Source organism: Natator depressus, chromosome 3 (genome assembly GCF_965152275.1).
Source record: "Natator depressus isolate rNatDep1 chromosome 3, rNatDep2.hap1, whole genome shotgun sequence".
NCBI classification, from domain to species: Eukaryota; Metazoa; Chordata; order Testudines; family Cheloniidae; genus Natator; species Natator depressus.
The window spans coordinates 202,583,229-202,600,771 of record NC_134236.1 but is presented as its reverse complement, the minus strand read 5'-3'; the positions used below and the strand labels follow the sequence as shown (position 1 = coordinate 202,600,771).

At 42.8% G+C, this 17,543-nt stretch overlaps 1 protein-coding gene across 2 annotated transcripts; it reads left to right on the top strand.

Moving 5' to 3' along the window:
- Nucleotides 1-1,427: 1,427 nt before the first annotated feature.
- GZF1 (GDNF inducible zinc finger protein 1) lies at nt 1,428-16,601 on the top strand. 2 transcript variants are annotated; one of them, XM_074949697.1, is made up of 6 exons: nt 1,428-1,556; nt 5,466-6,829; nt 9,237-9,331; nt 10,911-11,078; nt 12,792-12,949; nt 13,668-16,601. In XM_074949697.1, the coding sequence occupies exons 2-6, from the start codon at nt 5,484-5,486 to the stop codon at nt 14,022-14,024; spliced, it is 2,124 nt and encodes a 707-aa protein (XP_074805798.1). In that variant the 5' UTR covers nt 1,428-1,556; nt 5,466-5,483; the 3' UTR covers nt 14,025-16,601. The 2 variants fall into 2 exon arrangements, with proteins under 2 accessions (XP_074805798.1, XP_074805797.1); XM_074949696.1 differs by having other exon boundaries at nt 5,463-6,829.
- Nucleotides 16,602-17,543: the final 942 nt, after the last annotated feature.

Sequence of the window (17,543 nt, the reverse complement as noted above, 5' to 3'; positions counted from 1 at the left end):
AGTACCCATAACTTCCACTGGAGTTAATGGGGGCTTTAAGCACTTATTAGCTCTGGAAAAAATGAGGCCAATTTTATTTAGATCCCTAAATTATAGGTGATACAGGTAGCAATCCCTACACTTAAGATACTGTTTTCAGTTGTGTATAATAATTTGAGCTGAAGTTTTCCTTGATGAGTGTCTGCCTCTCGCATGATTTTTTGGTAAACTTCAGCAAAAACGGTTCAGCCATTTCTCAGAACGAGATTAAGGGAAAATGTTACTTTTGCCCATGTTAAAAAAGATCTTGTAACCATTGTGTTGAGAAGCTCTAGCATCTTTATGCTTTGGAGCAGGGACTTGACAAGATCTTTCTTGAGTGGTAACAGCTAATTTAGACCTCATCATTTTGTATGTATAGTTGAGTTTGTTTTCCAGTGTGCATTACTGTACATTTACCAACATTGAATTTTCAGTTTGTTCCAAAACCCCCTCTATTGACATCTCAATCTGGGAAAGTTCCTCAGATTTGTCACCCAAAAAGAACGGCTCAGGTGTGGGAATCTCCGTCACATCCTCTGCGGTGAAGACTGATGCAAAGAATTCATTTAGTTTCTCTGAAACAGCCTTGTCTTCCTTGAGTGTTCCGTTAGCACCTCAATTGCCCAGTGGCCCTACTGATTGTTTGGCAGGCTGCCTGTTTCTGATGTACTATTTTTTTTAATCGCTGTCGGTTTTTGTGTCTATTGCTAGTTGCTCTTCACATTTGTTTTTGTCCTGCCTAATTCTACTTTTACATGCGACTTGCCAGAGTTTATGCTCCTATTTTCCTCAGTACGGTTAGACTTCTGGGTTTTAAAAATTGCCTTTTTGTCTCTAACCCCTTCTTTTACTCTGTTATTTAGTTAGCCACAGTAGATTTGTTATCCTGGGGGGGGGGGGGGAGCTGGGGGGGTGTAATACATATAGTTTGAGCCTCTATGATGGTGTTTTTAAAAAGTTTCCCTGCAGCTTGCAGGCGTTTCACTCTTGTGACTGTGTCTTTTAATTTCCCTTGAATTAGCTTCCTCAGATCCCTTGTTACTGGGGGGGGGGGGGTCCTGTGGGGTTTCCTCCCCCCTACCCCCCATGTTAAATGGAATGACAAGACAGGGCCATCTGGAAAGGGGACGAAGCCCGTTTGAAGGCCTGGTGGGAGGAGGTGCAGGGTGAGCCCAGACTGAGGCGCGTGAGGGGCACAGGACTGGTAGGGATGGGACGCGGCCCTGGGGGGGGGGGTCTCACTCCCAGCCAGCGGCCCCATCCCCGAAAGGGGGAAACGTTGCCAGGCAACCCCGCGACGCGAGGAGGAGGAGTCTGACGCTACTTCCGCCCAGCTCTCTCTCCGTTTGCGTCATATCTCTGCGCCGCCACCCTGTGGCTCGAGCCGGGAGGGTGGCGCCGCTTGGTCTCGTGACGCCCATGGCAGCGGCTGCGCCGCGGCTCCGCCCGTGGCAGTTGCCGGAACTGGCTGGGCGGGGGGAGCGCTCGTGAGCGCCCAGCGCTTCCGGCCGCCGCGCGGAGCCCGGGGCTGCCCGGTGAGTGAGCGCGGCACGGCTGGGGTGTGAGCCCTGCGGACCCCCCCTCCCCCACCCGGGGCGGGGGAAGCCCCCGGACATGTGCCCCGGGTGTGGGGATGAGGGACCCCCCCACAGACCCTTCCGCCCCCTGGGCACAGGGGGAGCCCCACAGATCCCCTTCCCCCATAGATCCCCACCCCCTGGGTACAGGGGGAGCCCCACAGACCCCCTTCCCCCATAGATCCCCACCCCCGGGCACAGGGGGAGCCCCACACACCCCCTTCCCCCATAGATCCCCACCCCCTGGGGACAGGGGGAGCCCCACAGACCCCCTTCCCCCATAGAACCTCCCTCTGCCCCCCCTCCCCCCCCCGTGGGCCTCCCAAGCGTTTCCTTCCCCAGGGGTGTGGGGATGAGGTGTTTACCTATGGACAACTCCCCCTGAGATTGTGAGGCCCACAGACATTTCCTCCCAAGGGAGGGGGCTGAGGGTTAACCCCACAGACACTCTGAACACAATGTGAGGGTAGAGGCGTTGGATCCCAGACACACCCCTTTACAGAGGGGCAAAGTACTCCACTCAGGAAGGAACAATCAGTTGCACACGTACGAAATGGGAAATGACTGCCCAGGAAGGAGTACTGCAGAAAGGGATCTGGGGGTCATAGTAGATCACAAGCTAAATATGCATCAACGGTGTAACGCTGTTGGGGAAAAAAAGCAAACCTCATTCTGGGATGTATGAGCAGGAGTGCTGTAAGCAAGACACGAGAAGTAATTCTTCTGCTCTACTCCGCGCTGATTAGGCCTCATTTGGAGTATTGTGTCCAGTTCCGGGCGCCACATTTCAGGAAAGATGTGGACAAATTGGAGAAAGTCCAGAGAAGAGCAACAAAAATGATTAAAGGTCTAGAAAACATGAGCTATGAGGGAAGATTGAAAAAATTGGGTTTGTTTAGTCTGGAGAAGACTAAGAGGGGACATAACAGTTTTCAAGTACATAAAAGGTTGTTACAAGGAGGAGGGAGAAAAATTGTTGTTCTTAACCTCTGAGAATAGGACAAGAAGCAATGGGCTTAAATTGCAGCAAGGGCAGTTTAGGTTGGACATTAGGAAAAACTTCCTGTCAGAGTGGTTAAATACTTGAATAAATTGCCTAGGGAGGTTGTGGAATCTCCATCATTGGGGATTTTTAAGAGCAGGTTGGACAAACACCTGTCAGGGATGGTCTAGATAATACTTAGTCCTGCCTTGAGTGCAGGGGACTGGACTAGATGACCTCTCAAGGTCCCTTCTAGTTCTGTGATTCTATAAGAGGTGTGATGATGGGGGTGAGTGGAATCTCTCCAACTGTTGCGACAGGGACGTTGCCCTGCACATCCCCTCATGCCCAGTATCTCTTGGGGTTGTTGGTGTCACTGTGTTTAACATGGTTATTGTACCACAGATGCTGCAGGTGGAGTGTAAGGGGCATTGCTAGGTGTTGTGTGGTGCATGGGATGAGATTAATGTAAATACCCAGCTAGGAAAGGGTGTGAAGTCCATTGTGATGTTTTGATCCAGTTTGATGAGGTCCTGTGGCAACACACCATCACAATGTCATGCAGGAGTCTGCCCTGTTGGCCAAGCTTCCATGAGTGTCAGCCTGATAACTTCCGTATTTTCCTGACCCCATCCCTACAGCACTGTTAGCTGGGCTTCACATGCTCACTTTATCTGTCATCTAAACTTGGTGCCATTCTTCTGTTCCAGTGGCCATTCTACTGTGCCTCACAGATTATAATTGTCACTTTAGCCATACTGGATTATGCCTGACAAAACTGGCTTTCTGTCTTTTGTTTTGTCAGGCAGTTCTGCCTCTAGACCAGAGGTTCTCAAACTGGGGAGTGTGGAATGTATTCAGGGGCGGGGCGTGAGAAGCTTTTTTGTGTGGGGGGGAGGAACTTGTTGCGCACATCTTACCCACAGCAATGCATAACTAGCAAAACGGATTCCTCCAGACATACCAGGTCCTCAGATGGCGCTGTGCTTTTTGTCGGATTTCTGTTTAAGCTTGCATAGCATTCTACATAGTCGTTGCCATCTGTATGTTAATCTGTTTGCTACGACACTGTGTGCACATTTAATTGTACACATGGACCACAATCACAATTTTGCTTTTATTACAATGGATCGTTGGCTCAAAAAATAACCAACGCAAGTGAAAAACAGAAGCCGAACCTGATTCAAGTGAAGCACCGCCGCTGCATATATTGGTATATGCACTTGTGTGACGGGGCAGGGCATAAACTACTACAGACACAAAGAAGGAGAGCACGAGCAAATCAGTTTGAAAACCACTACTCTAGACAGTTGCACTTTAGTATGGCATGTGACTTGGATAACGGCTAGCTGGCCATACATGAACACACGGTCCCCAGTCCTACAAGCTGTTCCCTGTGGGCAGACTCCCTGTGTCCACACAGCAGTTTGCAGGCTTCAGTGACAGAGCATCTTTTTTAGGAGAAATGGATATGGATGTTTCTCTTGGCACAGATACGTGCTTGAAGCAGAGAATGCTGTTAGCAGTTTGAACGAGAGTTTGTCACCCACTGGAAGTGAAAGCCTTTCATTGCATTATATACCTTATTGAATATGTTAAATTAGTGTTTCCTGTTTGAACAAATTCTGATAGAATGGAAGACCAGTGTTAAGGACGAGTGCATTCTGCACCTTGATGGTAGTTCTTAGTTCTATTATCACAGCTTTATGGAGAGTGTGGGTTATTAATGTTCATATAATACACTGGTTTAACGATTCGGATAGTCTCTCTCGGGCCTGACTCTTAGAAACTAATAGATTGGGTATACAGTTTAAGGAATTCTCTAGCTCAAGTGGAAGAGGCTGGTGACTTTGAAGCTGAAGATTCTGGGCTCACTCTCTGGTGATGACCATTGGTGTCTGTACTCGGGACAGTTCGTAATAATAGCTTTTTCAACTTTTGGTCGTTTGTTCAATCAGTAAACAAGTAGCTAATTACAAAGTGATACAGGAAGTATTGTAACATGTAAAGCAGTTAAAGGCTTGTACCTCTACTGAAAAACTCACTTCCAAACTGTGCTGATATCAAATGCTTTATCAATTAACGGATCTTTGCTTAATTAACCCCAAAATATATAGTCTGAGATGAGAGGGAAGAGAAAATGTGTCTGGGATAAATTAAAAGAAATGGAAGTTGTGTTTAGCCATCCAAGGTCCATCGTCCATGCTTGGTAAAAGATGTCAATCTACAGTAGGCCTTGCAAGAGGCAGACCAATCATAAGAACATAAGAGCTGTCATACTGGGTCAGACCATGGTCCATAACCCTGTTATTTTAGAACAGTTTTCCCAAGTTGTGGAGATAAATAATTAGCCCCACTGTTTTATAGTCTCCTTGACTTTTGTGTTTTGAGAACTCATATTTTCACTTCATCCAACTTTTGTTTAAAATATCTTTTTGTTTACCCCAAAAGCCTATTCTCAGGAATTATTCTATTTGGGATTGTAAGTATGCTTTTATTATGCACCTTAATGAAAGCATTTCTTTTGATCCTTCTTTTGTTCACTTAGTCTTTATTACATTTCAGAATCCTATTAGATTGAACTCTGCACTTTTTTAGCATCTTACTTCTGATTTCTTAAGGAGTGAATCTGCCAAAATGATGATTGAGACTTGAAATAGAAGTTAACTTTTGAAAAATCTAATTACTTTCTATGAATGGCTGCTAGCTTATTTCTAATAGAAATGAGACACAGCTAATCTAGTCTGTGCTTCGGGCCAGATTTTTCAAAAGTGCTTTTCTGAAAATCTGGCCACTTTATTAAGGTGCTGGAATGGGAGTTGGGCTTTTAAGTTTTGTTGGTTTCTTCATGATAGGCAACTAACATGTGATGTTGTTAACAGCAGTTTGCAGAAAGAAGAAAGATGGAAAGTAATGCAGTGTTGCTAGAATCAAAGTCCTCGCCGATAAACCTTCTTAACGAAATGCATCAGCTGCGTCTTCTGGGCCATCTTTGTGACGTGACCGTTAGCGTGGAGTATCAAGGTGTCAGGGGAGAGTTTGTTGCTCACAAAGCTGTATTGGCAGCAACAAGCAAGTTCTTCAAGGAGGTGTTTCTTAATGAGAAGAGCATGGATAGCGCAAGGTCAAACGTGTTCTTGAATGAGGTCCAGGTAGCTGATTTTGCTTCATTTCTTGAATTTGTGTATACTGCCAAGGTAGAAGTGGAGGAAGACCGTGTGCAACGTATGCTGGAAATAGCTGAAAAGCTTAAGTGTTTGGACCTGTCTGAAACCTGTTTTCAGCTGAAGAAGCAAATGCTTGAATCAGTGTTGCTGGAGTTGCAAAATTTCTCTGAATCACAGGATGCTGAGGAGAACAGTGGTATCCAATCAAATGCTTTACTTGAATTGAAGACAACTGTTGTGTCAGAAGGTGACCATGCAGACTGTCCTCCTGATTCTCCCAGTTCCCGCATGGAAAGACCCAGCAATGGAGTTTCTCCCGAGAGGCCAACTGCCAAATCAAAGGAGAAGGTCGACAAGAAAAAAGAAACCATGAAGCCTCCCTATGCCAAAATAAGAAGAGCCAGTGGGAGGCTGGCTGGGAGGAAAGTATTTGTAGAAATCCCCAAGAAGAAGTACACAAGGCGGTTGAGAGAGCAACAGAAGAATGCAGAGGATGCTACTGAAGAGAACAAGTTCCCGAAAGACCAAATCATGCATGATGTGGAGAAGGAAGAGGGGCAAGTGGAGAACAGCATGAAGCCTGAGAATGAAGAGTGCAATGGCAACTTTGAATTAGAAGACAACTTTAAAAAATCAGAGGAGGATAAGAAGAAACGAGGCAGCAACTTCAAATGCAGCACCTGCAAGAAGGAATTCCTGTATGAGAAGAGCTTCCTCAAGCACATAAAGCACAGTCACGGCATTGCAGCTGAAATCATTTACCGGTGCGAAACCTGCAGTCAGACCTTTGCCAACCGGTGCAATTTAAAAAGCCACCAACGCCATGTCCACACCAGTGAGCGCCACTTCCCTTGTGAACTCTGTGGTAAGAAGTTCAAGAGGAAGAAGGACGTCAAGAGGCACATTCTTCAGGTTCATGAGGGTGGTGGGGAGCGTCATCAGTGCCAACAGTGTGGAAAGGGTTTGAGCTCCAAAACTGCCTTGAGGCTTCATGAAAGGACGCATACAGGCGACAAGCCTTATGGGTGCACAGAGTGTGAGGCTAAATTTTCTCAGCCTTCTGCACTTAAAACACACATGAGGTATGAACAGACTTAACTGGCCTTGTTAGATTCTGGTGGGAAAGGTAAAATCCACTGAAAGACATCCTGAACCTCAAGTAGAGTGAGGATTTAAAAGGAGACTGACTGGAGGGTTTCAATATATCCCTTTTCAGAGTGTTTTCTTTCTAATTAGGGGAGCACTGTCATTTAGTCTAAGCCCAAAGTATAGGTTTAGGCCCCAATCCAGCAAGCACTTAAGCACATAAATTTATTCATGTGAGTAGTTCCATTGAAATTAGTGGGACTGCTCTCATAAGTAAAACTATACATATGCTAGAAAGTTTGCAGGTTTGGGGCCTTAGGTTTTTTTTTAACTGATTTAAGAAACACTAAAATTAATAGTAAAATGTTATGCAGTGGGAATGAAAATCTTTTTTAAAAATGTAAAAATCCTCAGTGGTGTGTGTAACCCAAATAAAACAGCACCAGGATGCTGCAAAAAAAACCCCAAGAAGTGAAATTGACTAGAAACAGACCAATCTGCTGTCACTGTCAGCGAATTAAGTGCAGAAAGTAGACAGACAGCAGGAATGATGAGGACTGTAGCAGGGTAATAAAGCTTAATATTTATATAGCACTTAGAAAATGAGAATATTGTGCCTTTGCACATGGGACCCATGAAGTCCGTGTGAGTTGCGTGTCTGTGAGGGCAAATTTGGCTCACCTGGGGCTTGAGACTGCAAGGTGATGAGCTACAGTGGCCCTGACGCTGCAAAAGCACTTAAGCATTTGTTTAAAGTAAAGGGAATTACTTGTTCTTAAAGTTAAATACATGCGTAAGTGTTTTGTAGGATTGGGGCCAATGCCTTGCAGAATCAACCCCTCGCTAACCCACAGAGCACACTCTGAGACAGGGTAAGTGTGGGAAAAGTGAGGTAGATAGTGCATTCCCCAAAATGTCACTTTCAGAGCTGGAACTAGAACTCTGGAATGTTCTGACATCACTCGGCCACTCTCTCCTCTGAGGTATGAAGTTCATTCGATTTTAGTCTCTTAATCTAAATGTACTACATACAGACAGGATGCTTTCTGTCATTATAGTTCCATTGATTTCAATGAGATTTCACATGATAGTAAACACTATGCCCCGTAGTAAGCATTTGCAGGATTAGGTCCTAAAGTGTTGGGACCATTTGACACTGAAAATCATTCACTGGTCAGGAAAATGAATGAGATTCCCCCTCTAACTGGTACCAATATGAATGGACAATGCTATCTATGATGATTTTATTGTTTAAGTATTGAGAAGGTGCTCAGCATTGTATGTGTCATGCATATTAAGACAGTCCCTCTCCCGAGAGCTTATACTCTAGAAGACAGACGTAGAAAGACAAGATGCTTGGGAGACCCAGAGGAAGGACCCACTTCAGATAATTACCTAATTTTTTCATTTTAATTTTTACATATAATCTCCCCTGCTAATATTTAACTATGAGAACTGATCATCTGGTATTTTTGTTCCTGCAGAACTATTCAAAGGAGTCAAGTAAATCAAGTGTGAAGTTCATGTGTAGGCAGGAAGTTAAAGGTAGATGCAACTGAAGTGCAGTTATAGACCCTGATCCTGCAAGCTGCTCTGCATGGACCCTGGACTTCACCCATGCAGATCTCATTGCAGGACTGAAGCTATAATAAGGAAAATGACTGTATAAAAATGCAGTGTAGTTGTAGCCGTGTTGGTCCCAGGATATAGAGAGACAAGGTGGGTGAGGTAATATCCTTTATTGGACCAACTTCTGTTGGTGAGAGAGTTAAGCTTATATAAAAATGGCATTTTCCTGTTCTGCTCTCTCTGTGTCTTCAGTCTGAGCCATAGCCACTTACTTTACTTTGTAGGCCTGACAACCCTGCAGAGCCAGCACAGCTAGGGAACAGCGAACCAAACTATGTTCTGGCTTAGTAATCATTTAAAAAGAATTGTTAGCCAAATTCTGATTGCAGAAAATGTTATTGATGATATCCGAGCCATAAAGATTATTGCTTGACTTTCAGATTCCAGGTGGAATTTAAAAGAACAGTTCATATTTTTATTACAATTAAATATAATTTAACCCTCTATATCTTTCCCTCTCCATTTTTGTATTTGAAGTGTGTAAAAATTCAGTATAGATTTTTAAGCTTACCAAAAACTTCTTTGGCTCAAATATTTCTGGATCCTAATCCCAAATCGTGGAATGTGATAGTCAGGCACAGCACTCTGCTTGCGTGGATCACAGCTCAGAATCTCGGCTTGATTAGGAAATCTTAGAAAGACAATTAGCACTGAACTCCACAATGCCAAATTTTTTTAGTCACATTTCAGAGGATAACCATACAGTAACATTGACTAGTAATGTACTGTAGAGGAGAGAGAACCTTTTAGCTTAATGTTATTTTTTCATTTCAGAATCCACACTGGTGAAAAACCATTTGTCTGTGATGAATGTGGTGCAAGATTCACACAGAATCACATGCTTATATATCATAAAAGGTGTCACACAGGCAAGTTTCTTCTTTTGTCACCCTCCCCATGTAAAGGGATGTTAGGTGCAAAATGATGTTATTTAGAACCTAACTGCTGTTGCAGCTTGTGTTTGTGACATTATGTGACATATGTTTGTGACATTTATAGTGTGGGTGGGTGGGGGAGATCATGATTTTGTGAATAGGTGTCTTTACCCAGGTTGCTAGGTTTAAGGAAATGTACAAAAAAGGGTTAAGTTTAATTAGCATTTCCTAAAGAAAAAAACACAGCACAAGACTTCAGTAAAACACCAGCTGTATAAATAATTGCAGCCATCTGGATCCTGAGTCGATCAGGAGCTCCAGTATGAAGCACAAGTAAATTTTTGTTGCATATTCTGCTTTTCTGTATTGGAGTTAGAGCATTTTTGAGAGAGACGGGGGGGATCTTCAAAGCTTCACCCTTAACATTTTCGGAATTTACTACTGTAAAAACAAGTTTTTAAATGTGCCCTATCAAAAATATTGCGGCATCCCACACTTTTCCTTCATTCAGGTTTAGTGTCATTTAGTTTAATAAACTAATACTGGTCTGCAAAATTGTTTAAAAAGGAATTCTGATAAACCCAGCTATTTGACTGTGAATGTCAGTAAAAAGGTCTTTTTTGTTTTTGTTTATAAAGGGCTCATTCATGAGACACCTTTACTCAGTCTGCGTTTTGCTCTCTTACTTCCCTGCATGGGCTACCCACATCAGTGGTCTTTGCTTGTGGGCGGGAAGTGGGTAGAAGTGGGCGAAGCCTATTAAAGGGAATGGAAGTTTCCCATTGGCTTCATTGGACTTTGGAATACGGGTAGCTGGAGACTGCTTTGGAAATTCAGTTCCATTGTTAGTAAGGCTTTATCCTAATTATTAAAGCTAATTATGAACTCATGTCCTGGGCAAACATGCAGCAATTAACCTAAGAAACATAATTTTAAAAGTGGCTTATTTTAACCTGTAATTACCTACTTCATACACTCGTGATTTAAATCTCATATGCTGGATTGACATTGTACCACCAGACTTAAGTCATGTGTGGGGAATTTCTTCTTTTCCTTTTGCATTTCTTACCCACACGTGTCAGAAATCTCTCCATCCCCCCTGCTCGTGGACTCTTCTGCCTCGAACAAATGTGAGCTGGCAGAAAATGTAAAACCAGTGACATGTTAACACAGGGAAATTTGCCTTAAGCAACAACCGAACGTCAGCTACTTAATGGAGTGGCCTTCTAATAAAGGTGAGCAGGACTGTGTTCAGTATGGGCCTGAGCCAAAGGCTGCTAAGTTAGTGGAATGACTCCAACTAACTGACGACTTCAGTGCGCTTTTGTTCAGGTCCTACATTTGGGGATATTTTGGTGCCTTCTGAGAGTGGTGCCTTGTACAGCTTCTCAAACAGGCATATTCCGTACCTGATAACGCAGCTCTGACTCCCCTGAGCTAGGCCCATTGAAATCCCTTTTGACATTGACCTGTGTTTAGTTTGTACATAATAGCTCTGTGTTTGCATGGGATGCCTAATGACATTCTAAAACACTCCTTTGTTTTTTCCTTCTCTGATTCACCCTGGCTGTAGGGGAAAGGCCTTTTATGTGTGAAACATGTGGGAAGAGCTTTGCCTCGAAGGAGTACTTGAAACACCATAATAGAATACATACCGGATCCAAGCCGTTTAAATGTGAAGTTTGCTTCAGAACATTTGCACAGAGGAATTCGCTTTACCAGCATATTAAAGTTCACACAGGTAGGAAACATTTGTTTGGAAAGTAAAGTGTCAAGATCTATAGGTCTAAATCTTAGGACTATTTAATGTTGAGGGACTCCTTTAACCAAGAACTTTTATTACTTTTAAACGTACTAATCCTTTGTGGAACTCTTAAAACTATTTTCAACCAATGGTGGTGTTTCCTCCATTCCTTTCCTCTTACCCCATCCTCCAAAAATGTGTTCTCCCTGCTGGTTATATAACAGCAATTAACGATCAAGCACTTCACAGAGCTGTGCTGATGCCCCATGAGAAACGCAGAGAAGTTTATTAGTAAATAAAGAGCTGTATCCGGCTTGACAAAGCCCTGGCGGGGATGATTTAGTTGGGGACTGGTCCTGCTTTGAGCAGGGGGTTGGACTAGATGACCTCCTGAGGTCCCTTCCAACCCTGATATTCTATGATTCTATGATCCATTTTAGCTCCATTCAAAATACTGCAAAGATCAGTTTTGTCTTTGCAGACCTGTCCTCCCACACACCTTTCCTGCTTGCTTCCTCTTCCCAATTTGTGTTTGTCTCTGCCTGTACCCCGTTCTCTGTCATGAGAAGCAAAATGGCCACAACTGCATCTCTGCTCAGACGCAGCCTTGCTTCCCTAGTGGTTCCATCTGAACCATGCAACTCTAGTCATTGTCAGGTTGCTGCTGCCAGCATCTCTGAGCAAACACTACCTACTGCCTTTGCTGATTGGGTCCTTGACATTGTCTTTGACTCTACGCTCTCCTTCACCCATAGCTTTTATAGCTAGCTATATGGCTTCCTCCATAACTTCATCTGTATCTTATCAGCCTCAGTTCTACCCCTGCTGAAATCTTCATCCATGTCTTTATCTCCTCTTTTGTCTGTTGGAGTGCTTCTTAGTTTCCAGCCCTGCAGCACGGTGCGAATGTTTCTGTCTAGCTTTGCTCATGTACAAAGCGCAGTCTGCACTATAACCATCTAGTTGCTCTCCACTGCAAGAGCCAGCTTAATATTGTCCACAGTTATGAAATTCTCCCTAGACACTCTCTCTACTCTCCTCCCCTCAGCTTGTCTAGCACTGGTCTCTTCTCAGTCCCTGCACACAATCCTGCCACTGATGCTAAAGCCTTCTCCCCTATATTGCCTGCCATCTGCAATACCAACCTTGTATCGCTCTGCCTCATTACATTTGCATCTATTTTCAAATCATCTGAAACCCCTACTTTCTTTCCCTGTGCTATTATTTAACCCTGTGGCTGTATCACAAAATGCTTTACTGGGGTAAATAATAAATCATGGGTGAAAGATGCTTTAGACTAAAGTGCATTTTACCTGCTGAATGGTATTGTGATCTGCTTTGGTAGATGGTGTGATAAACCCCAGAATTCCTGCCCTAGTAAAATACTGATATTGGTAAATATGAAAACTCATGTATTTCAGGCCAGAAGCTCAGTTGATGTAAGTGCTCTGTTGGCTTCAATAGCGCTAAACCGATTTACACTAGCAGAGGATCTGCCTTTAAACTATAGCAATGGTCTGTTTACCTTGGATGTGTCAGTATAATTTTCTGCAAATCTGAAATTCCTGCAAATGTATTTTCAGGCTTTCTGAACATGCCTGTACGTGCCTAGTCAAATATATGTGATATGAGGGCACGTATGAGATTACCAAAGGAGCAGCACTCTGGGTACGGCTAAGAGGTCAGTCTAACCCTGTGCTCTGATTTCAGGTGAACGGCCCTATTGTTGTGATCAGTGTGGTAAGCAGTTCACACAGCTCAACGCATTGCAGCGCCATCATCGAATACACACGGGGGAGAAACCGTTCATGTGCAATGCGTGTGGGCGAACGTTCACGGATAAATCGACCTTGCGGCGGCACACTTCAGTAAGGACGGAGTCTTGCTACAGACTCCACTGCTAGTTCCCGTCGGCCTGATCTCGCATTTCAGACACGCCCGTGTAAAATGGGCCCATTCTAGAAAAGGGCCTGTTGGCTTTAGAATACCTGAGTAAATGCATTGTCCCATTGAGGCCGACAGCTTTCCTGGGTTACAGTCAAATTAATCTCACTACTGGCAGCATAGGAAACACACAAAGCAGGAAGGAGAGTTATTTTTCTCACTCTTTCACTGACCCAGCATATGACCTTGGGTCTGCCATTTCCCTGCGAAATGGGAGTGATAATACAGGGGGGCTGTGTGAGACTTCACTTATTTGGAGAGAGACACTGCTTTGCCAAGTTAACACTTGATGAAATGGAGCAAGGGGGCCCATCAGGGACCTGACTGGAGCAGCACTGGGGCTGCTGTTTTCTGCGTCAACTTATAATAGCTCAGGCCTCTTCTTCCTGTCTCCAGAAGGCTGCCATAGGAGTCCATTTTGGTGACTGTGTGCCTGCTTGAGAATCCCCATGTAGGAAGATGTAGCAAGTCCCCCTCCTTTTGACGCTGCCTGAGCAGTATAAAAGCTGAGGAGCAGGGCACAGAATCTGCCCCATTATTTGTAAACAGATTTTGAGATCCTTGGCTGGCAGATTCTGTAGAAAGGCAAAGTGTTGTCACTCTAAACAGCAAGTGCTGAAACGGTGTTGTGTTTGGTTTTAGATACATGATAAGAATACACCCTGGAAGTCTTTCCTGGTTATTGTTGAAGGAGTGTCTAAGAACGATGAAGGTCACAAGACAGAGCTTCCTGATGAAGAGTATCACATGTCACCTAAAATAACAGAGAAGTTGCTGTCTTTTTCTGAAAATGGCCACTATCAAAACTTGACTGCTGTCCCAGGGAGTGTGACTGCACTGCATGACAACAGTTCTACCATAGTGACAGACTGCAAATCGGATGGGACTGTGGGACCCCAAGAAGCCCTCATAGCTACCACCTTAAGTGAGCTTACAGTACTACATACACAGACAGATGCTCTTCAGCCGCAGCTCCATGCTCTGGTGAATATGGAATAATTTGGTATTGTTCACCAACCCAGCCTAACTTCTGACTTTGCCAGTAACCTAGTGATGTAATTAGGAGAAAGCATAGACCCAAAAGGAAGAGGGACTAGTCGTGGATGACGTTCACGGCATTTATCTCCTCCTCACCCTTAGAACACCAATCAGTAATCTTCAATTTGCATAGTCTAGCTGTAGCTCCTTTTCCCAGCTGATAGCTATTATTCTACTTCATTCATTTCTTGATTTTTCTGTACCCTTTGTTATGAAAGTGTGAAATAGTACAATCACTTCAGAGAGCAGTTAACCTCAAGCAGAGCATATGAAGACCTGCCATTGTTTTAATCTCTGGAAATTGGTCCACGCAGTCTTCTCTTCGCTACCCTTCCTGCAAAGGTGTGGTAAGCCCTTCTTCCTTTTGTTTGGATGGCTTGAGTGCAGCTCCCTTAGAAAGGAGGGTGCGGGTTTTTTTGTTTTGTTTCCAATTCGATTCCACAACATGTGTGAACAAAACAGAAATACTGTGGTGTTTCTGGCCTAACAGTCAATGGAATTAAATATACTTTCCTAGTAAAAGTTCATATGTAGAAAATAAAATTCTGTTAAATTTCATTTCAGGAAGTGTTTTAATCTTGGTTTTGCCAAAGCTTCAAGCAGAATCATTTTAGTGTTTGGAAAAACTAATGGGAGCAAGCTTGGGAAATGTATGGAGTTACATTCCAATAGTTCCTGTTTTTCCATAGCAAAAATATGGAACTTGTAGCCTGCGGGTTTGGGTGTTGGAAGCAAATTGCGCTGTTCTAAAATAGCTCATACACTGTTACGGAACTCGCTCCAATAAGAAGTGTCAGTTGTGAATTAGCAGGATCACTAATCTAGTGATTAAAATAACTCACTAAATTTGCACTCTTAAGCTCTGATCTTGCAACTGGCTCTACTGGTGCAGATCCCTGTTGACTAATGTGGTTCCATGTGAGCCCAGGGGTCTCTCCTGATGGATTCATTTGTGGAATTAGGGGCCTTGGGGTACAGGTGATAAGTGGGATACATTAAGGCCATTCAAGTAGTTTCAGGCCCCAAATTTTACTTTAGAAAAGGCTTATTGAAATAACCACATAGATGTTTTTCTTTACAAGTTCTGTAAAAACTTTTCAAAGAGTCATTGTTGGAAATGCAACCACTGCAGCTTTGGGCTAGTGCCTGGAAGTGCTCAAGCTGAGGCAAATGCCAAAAATAAATGACATCAGTGCTGACACTTATATTTTTAAAGCTTTTGTTTTCCTGGTTAGAATGGTATTTAGTATCTGAGGTGAGAAATTTAACAGGAAGATATTGACAATGTGCCTTTTTTAAGTGTCAAGGAAGGTAGTGCTTGCTCCAAAATCCATTAAGGCAGTAGGAGTCTTCCCTTTGCTCCAAAAGCCCACTGAAATCAGGCTTTATGGGTTGAATTCTGCAAGCTATGCTCCCAATCATCTGACTGTCAGTGGCACTCCTCAAGGGTGTTGAGTGTTAACCTGGTAAGAGATTGCAGGATCAGACCTTTCTGTGGAACCCACCATCTACAAAAATCTGGTCAAATTCAGGGTGTTAGTCTCATTGTAAAACAAAGGATTAGGACGAAAACTATCTTACAGGTAGTAAAGGGAACACAAGTGGGATGGCTCAGTACAACCAGTTTCTTTCCATTGCAAGGGGTTTCACTTTCCAAGTTAGTTTATTCTTAGTGAGAGAAAATGTATATGTTAATGTTCAGTTTTTTCTTTATTTTGTGAGGAAATGACATGTGTTTGGTGTGTTTAACTGAGCAGAGGCTGATTAGGTCTGTGAAGAAGGCCTGAGCCTGTTCCCACGGATTTTAAGTGGAGCAGAATTAGCCCTATGGTTAACAGCATTTTAAGATGACGCTTTCAACAATTAAACATCTTAATCCCACTTGCCTTTTTTACAACTCAAAGAGGCAAACCAGTGGGCTAGAAAAGGCACAAACCATTTTAGATCAGTACAATTTTGTGCTTTTGTGAGCATTTGTTAGGAGCAAGATACTTTTTAATCAACTTGACCGAGCAATTAACTGTTCCAAATCGGGCCAGATCTTCAGCTATGTCAGTTTATAGCAGCTGAGGACCTGCCCTTCTGATTTTTGCAGATATTAAATTTTTTGGTGAAGGTTTCTTAAAGTAGAATATTTTTTTTAAGAACCAGTTTGAGAAAAGCTTGCTGAAAGTTAAGCACAATCCATCATTATGGCCCACTCCTGAAAGACTTACTGGTAGGCAAAGCAATAAAAATAACCAAACTGTGGACCAGAGTTTTGGGGTTTTTTTGAACCTTAAAGGAGCTTCTGATGTTACCTTTGAACCCTAGCTTAATCCAGAAAAAGGGTTTAAAAAAATAGCTTTCCAGAAGGTTATATTTGACATATTTATTCAAACATTGTGTTCCTTTTGAGTGTTGAAGTTCAAATGATTCCTAATGACCAATGTACAGTGTTTGTAGATATATTTAAATCCTGAGTATTAGTACCTGTAGACAGGGGAAAATTTTGTATTCCATGAATGTATGGAAGTGAGTAACCTGTACGAACTATTAAATCCTATTAAAATATTGAACTAGTTACTGCCCTTTTTGTAAGTGACTTGCTTGGAGTACCAGACATTCCTCTTCCCTGAGAACAATGCATTGCATATTGCAGAGATCTTATGATTTTAGATAATTACAGTAACTCTACATAAGTTGCTACTGATCACCTGGTGACTTAGGCCCCAATAATTCCTAATAATTCCAATTGTTCAGTACTCCATTTTGTTTCCATAGTGCTGATTATTTCTGCAATAATTTTAATGTTATAACATGCATCAGAAAATTCTACAAGATATCACTTATTTTCACAAGTGAACAAAGTCATATAGTAAGCCCTACAAGAACTTCAGTTGTACAGATTATTTGTATTTAGTATACTTGTTATGCACAAGGTGAAATTCAATGCACAGCATTCCAAAGAGTTACACACTAAATATGCAGAATCTGGAACCACTTGCTGCAGAGCACTCTTTGAAGAAAAGGGGCTTTACTGTTAAATACAGCTAAAACAGCTAGTGGTCACTGCTATCCCAAAGCTGTAAAAAGTACCTCCGATCAAACCAGGGAGTTTAAGTGCATAGCACAAGCCATTCACCAGAAAAGAATGCTCATCACAATTACTTAATTTTTATTTTATTACTGTACCGCTTCACACAAAACAATCTGTTCCTGCTCAGGCCATTTCATTATTAGTTTTCATAATACAGATTCTTGACCCGGGGGGAGGAAAAATAACACCCTGACAGATTTGCTCTGTGTTTTACATGATTTGAAAAGTGGTATATCACGGTGTACAACAAATAATTACATTACAGATGACATGCTGCTATACAAAATCACCAAGGTTTGCATTTAGACAAAACTACTACGTTATAGAGTGCATTAATAACAGATCACAGACTGGTACATCAGCAGCAATTTATGTATACTATCATAATTGTGCAAAAATAC